Source organism: Clupea harengus, chromosome 10, assembly GCF_900700415.2.
Source record: "Clupea harengus chromosome 10, Ch_v2.0.2, whole genome shotgun sequence".
Taxonomy (NCBI): domain Eukaryota; kingdom Metazoa; phylum Chordata; class Actinopteri; order Clupeiformes; family Clupeidae; genus Clupea; species Clupea harengus.
In genome coordinates, this window is record NC_045161.1 from 22,608,589 (window position 1) to 22,613,588 (window position 5,000).

General features: G+C 48.8%; 1 protein-coding gene across 7 annotated transcripts in view; it reads right to left on the reverse strand.

Moving 5' to 3' along the window:
• unc13a (unc-13 homolog A (C. elegans)) overlaps positions 1-5,000 on the reverse strand; it is a 50,560-nt gene that overhangs the window by 30,741 nt on the left and 14,819 nt on the right. For all 7 annotated transcript variants that reach the window (XM_031574422.2, XM_031574419.2, XM_031574421.2 and 4 more), the window contains exons 10-13: positions 4,455-5,000; positions 3,855-3,954; positions 2,485-2,531; positions 2,012-2,090 (exon numbers count right to left, since the gene is read on the reverse strand). The exon at positions 4,455-5,000 is cut by the window's right edge and continues 303 nt beyond it. In XM_031574422.2, coding sequence (XP_031430282.1) covers positions 2,012-2,090; positions 2,485-2,531; positions 3,855-3,954; positions 4,455-5,000 — 772 coding nt within the window. The remainder of the gene's footprint in view (positions 1-2,011; positions 2,091-2,484; positions 2,532-3,854; positions 3,955-4,454) is intronic.

Sequence of the window (5,000 nt, forward strand, 5' to 3'; positions counted from 1 at the left end):
TGTGCAGAATCCTCAAGGACTTTTACAGAGATGTTTTCCGAGAAAGAGCCACAGCCTCAAGAGAGAAACTGGAGTATGAGAGCAACAGAAGGGGCTGAGAGCAGATAGCAAACAAGCAGTGAAGAGTGTGTCTGTGTGTGTGTGTGTGTGTGTGTGTGTGTGTGTGTGAGTTGGGGATAGGGGGGGTTGGATCCCGACCTTTTGTCTTGAGAGATGGATTGTGTTTGACACACATTTAAATTCAGTTCCAGTCAGCACATTACCTAGATGAGTCAGACTCGAGTCAATTTTCCAGCGCGTGCCACTAAGCCGGATTAACACGGACAAAGCGCTGAACAGTTTGGAGCAGTATGCTAATTTCTCATCTCGCCTTGAGATTCTGACGGCTCACGCGCACATGAGGGAGAGAGACGGAGATAGACAGAAAGTCTGTATAGTGTGTGTGTATATGCGTGGCTGACAGGCCTCTCTCTCAGGCTCCCGCCAGATGGATTCAGTTGGAGTTGAAGTGGTTTCCGCTCTGAGGAGACCGGTGAGCTGAGATGCTATCACACACACACACACACACACACACACACACACATGAACACACACACACACACAGTGACATACACACACACACACACACACACACACACACATGCACACAGACACACACACACACCAAGCAGACATTCACCGCATTCTCTGTGCTCAGCTCACCGCAAATTCATTACCGAGCCGACCATACTAGCCAAAATGAGTTCACTTCCCAAAGAGGGGAATTTACGTTCCTACTCCAGAGCAGCCATGATACTGCTGAGGAGAAAATAATGAAGCATGTTTTGTTTTGTTGGGGGCGGGGGGGTCGGGGGGCACAGATGAGATGCTCTTAGCAACGGGTTGGGTGAGCTGTGGTGTGCTAATGTTATAAAGAGAGAGTGACAGAGAGAGAGAGACCGAGAGAGACAGAGAGATAAAAAACGGAGACAGAGAGAAAGAGAGAGAGGCTGACTGGATGTGCACTTGGACGGAATTCTCTACGTCTCTCCGACCCGAGTGCCAGTCACTGAGGCTCTGAGTCACTCGCTATGGCAACCACTCACATCAGCCAGGCCCAAAGTGGGAGCTGGGCTTTCAGGTTTAGGAAATAAGAACATGCTACGATGTTTTTACTACTTTCATACCCTCAGCCTACTTCTTATTCTCCTGAGCAAGACACCTGTGGTAAGACTGCATGTGTGTTAAAAGTGAGGGAAGAAAAGCTTTTTCCTTTTACATTTAGTAGAAAAAAATAACCAACAACAAAAAAAATACCAGCCACGCTGAACCTGATTAACTGCAAGGCCTCTGAGGAAATCAATAGCATAACTTGAGAAATCTCGAGCAGTAGGGAGGGAAAAAACGAAGGCGACTCAGAAATTCAGGGCAGATTCAAAAATAAATAAATAAATAAAATAAACAATGAGAACAAACAAGGAAGAAGAAAGTGAGTGGGAGGAATATGGAGTCGGAATCAATATAATGAGTGTCTGAGATGTCTCAGCGAGGGGGGCTGAACTGGTTTGGAACGATCAGGCTGAGCACTGTGAGAGGGAATGTAACCACAGCTCAGTAATGGACTGAGGAAAGGGACTAACCTCGGAGAAGTACATTAGTGGAGTCAGAGATCTGGTGACGATAGCGCTCAATAAATCAAGAAAATGAGGATGGGGGAAAACACAGGAAGTTCTCTGGAGTAGTACTCTGGAGTAGTACTCACTACTCCACTCCACACGTATAAAGAGTGTGTGTGTGTGTGTGTGTGGGGGGGGGGGTCCTATGTCCTATGTAGTAACGCAGCAGATATGGCATACAGGGGGTGTGTGAAGTATGTATGGGGGTTTGGACTCCTCACGTATAAAGAGCGTACTCACAGGGTGTGTGTGTGAAGAGCGTACTCACAGGGTGTGTGTGAAGAGCGTACTCACAGGGTGTGTGTGAAGAGCGTACTCACAGGGTGTGTGAAGTATGTATGTGGGTTTGGACTCACCAGATCCCTGACAAGCGGCATGGCTTTCCTCTTGCGTAGGTCGGGCATGCTGTCTATGCTGTACAGAGCACCACCAAGCCTGAACAGAGCAGAAGCTCAGTGTGAAGATCACTGACACAACTGACACAACTGACAACAGAGGAGCAACATCAACAGAGAATGCTATACATATATATTATATATCCTCTTGGGAACCAAGAAAAAATAACAGAATAGCTCAAAAGACTTGTAGGGTATGCATGAAAAGCAAATGTCAACTAGAGAGGACATAAGTCTATGGGTTGGTTCTCAGGAGGATACAAACTGAAATGTGAAATTCTGTATGCATTTTAAAAAGTACTACTAATATCTCGACATTTGACACTGTGTTTTTGATTAAAGCTTTAAAACAACAAAATAACACGAGTTACCATAACTGTTCTTACGGTTGCTTTTTGACATGTCACTGCAGGTGGTATGGGGGGGGGACTTACCCTGCCTGTATACATAAAGACTGGATGCCAGTGGTCTCGCCTCGGGCCTGTGGGGGTAGAAGTGGGGCAACAGAGGAAGTCAGAGAGGATGGCAGAGCAGGGGGGAGCAGACAGGCACACCCTCACACATACGGCCCTAGACATCAGCTACGTCCATTACATCTGCCACTCCGCTACTTCCTGTGCGTTTAATGCCTGAGCCGTTGTATCAGATTAGAGACGGCAAGCCAGACGCACGGCCTCGGAGCCGACGTAAGAGCAGGGCCTCTGCACCATGCGCAGGGCTGCTCTCATTGACGTCAGAGGCAGGGCTCGGACGCTCGGGCACATAATGAAAACGGATTTGGAAGTGATCTTATCGTTATTATCGGCCCTCTAATTCCATTTTCCCGAGTCTCCGGATCGCTATTCTTCTCTCCGAGAGCTGGGAGAGACACGCACACTGACACATCATTCTGGCGAGTCACTGTTTCTAGAGTACACACACACACACACACACACACACACACTCACGCACACACCCCACCCACCTTTCTGAGGGTTCCGGCAGTGACCAGTCATGGGGCAACATGACAGGCGCCACCAACAGAATGACAAAAAACTGAGGGGAAAACAACATGAGGTGGAGAACAAACAGAAAGAAATTTAACATGACGAAAAATTCAACAAAGCAAAAAAAAACATACAACTCACAACAACTCACATGATGCTGAGACAGTTATTCAACAACAGGACAACAGGACAGAAGGAAAGGCAACAACAAGACAACAGGGCAGAAGGGAAGACAACAACATGACAACAAGACAGAAGGAAAGGCAACAACATAACAACAGGGCAGAAGGAAAAGCAACAACAAGACCACAGGACAGAAGGAAAGGCAACAACAGGGCAGAAGGAAAGGCAACAACATGACAACAGGACAGAAGGAAAGGCAACAGGACAGAAGGAAAGACAACAACATAACAACAGGACAAAAGGAAAGGCAACAACAGGACAGAAGGAAAGACAACAACATGACAACAGGACAAAAGGAAAGGCAACAACATGACAACTGGACAGAAGGAAAGGCAACGACATGACAACAGGACAGAAGGGAAGGCAACAACATGACAACTGGACAGAAGGGAAGGCAACAGAAGGAAATGACAGGACATGAAACAGATGTACGACAGAAACGTGATGAAATGAAAAAAAGAAGAAATGAAAAAAGAAATAACTGAAACAGAAAAAAATGTAAACTCAACCAAACATGTGGCCCTAGAACAGTGAATGGAGGTAGCCAGAGGCTGCAGGTGATAGACTGCAGTCGATAAAGAGTGGACAAAGACTGCAGCTGTAGTGAGTTATGGAGGGGAAGGGGTTGTGCTCACCTGTTGCAGCTGCAGGCGGACCTTACTGAAGATCCGTAGCCAGTTCTCTTTGGGGTTGCGCTTGGGCATTGGGGCCTGAGGCTCCTCAGCCACTGGTGCACTGCGGAGGACAAGGTGGAGTTAGCAATAACAAGGTAGAGTTAGCATTAACAAGGTAGAGTTAGCAATAACAAAGTAGAGTTAGCATTAACGAGGTAGAGTTAGCATTAACAAGGTAGAGTTAGCATTAACGAGGTAGAGTTAGCATTAACAAGGTAGAGTTAGCATTAACGAGGTAGAGTTAGCATTAACTAAGGAAGTGGAGTGGCATGAACAGAAAAGTACTACAGATTCTAGACAGAGTCATCATATGGATGATTATGTTTATTAGCCTGAACCAACTGGAAAATGGTTAGCTGCTTATTTTCCATGAAGACCTTATCCAGGTAAGGCTGATTCTTGGTTCATCAAGTGACTGTCGTGGATCTGATGAACTGACAGAACTAACTGATCTCATGGAACTGATAGAACCTATTACTTGTGCTGTTATACTGAGGAGGAGAACACATTAAACTCCAAAGCATGCATATACCCAGGGCAGGAAGGAGAGTGGGTGTTCACCTGTCGGGAGAGGGTTCTGTACTTTCGGGTGGGGTACTGGTCTTTTCGGGCAGGGCAGTAGGGGGCATCTCGATGAAGGGCTCGGGGTCGTCCATGGCGAGGAGCTCGTCTATGGGCAGAGGCTTGACCGCTGGCTCTGAGGGCAGGACAGAGGGGGCAAAGGGCTGGGCCTCTGGCCCCGGCAGCTGGAGCGAGGAGGAGGGAAGGGGCGCTTTGGCAAAGGTGTCCTGGTACGGCTCCAGCACCGGGGTCTGGCTCTGGACCCCAAGGCCCTGGAATGGTGGCTGGGCCTGTGGGGGCTGGCCCTGGCGAAGTGAGGCCTGTTTCTCCAGGGGGGGCCGGGCCGAGGGGGCCAGGGAGTCGGCGGGGGCCAGCGTGGGGGCCGTGCTGGTGGGGGTGGGTGTGTATGGCGGCTCCTGGTCCTCGCTGAGTGTGCCGTCCAGCGGGTACATCTCGTCCTCCTCGAAGGGCATCTCCTCTTCGTCTTCATAGCGGTACTCATCCTCGGCGGGCTCCTCGTAGTTGTAGCTCCCCCCGCCGGGCTCC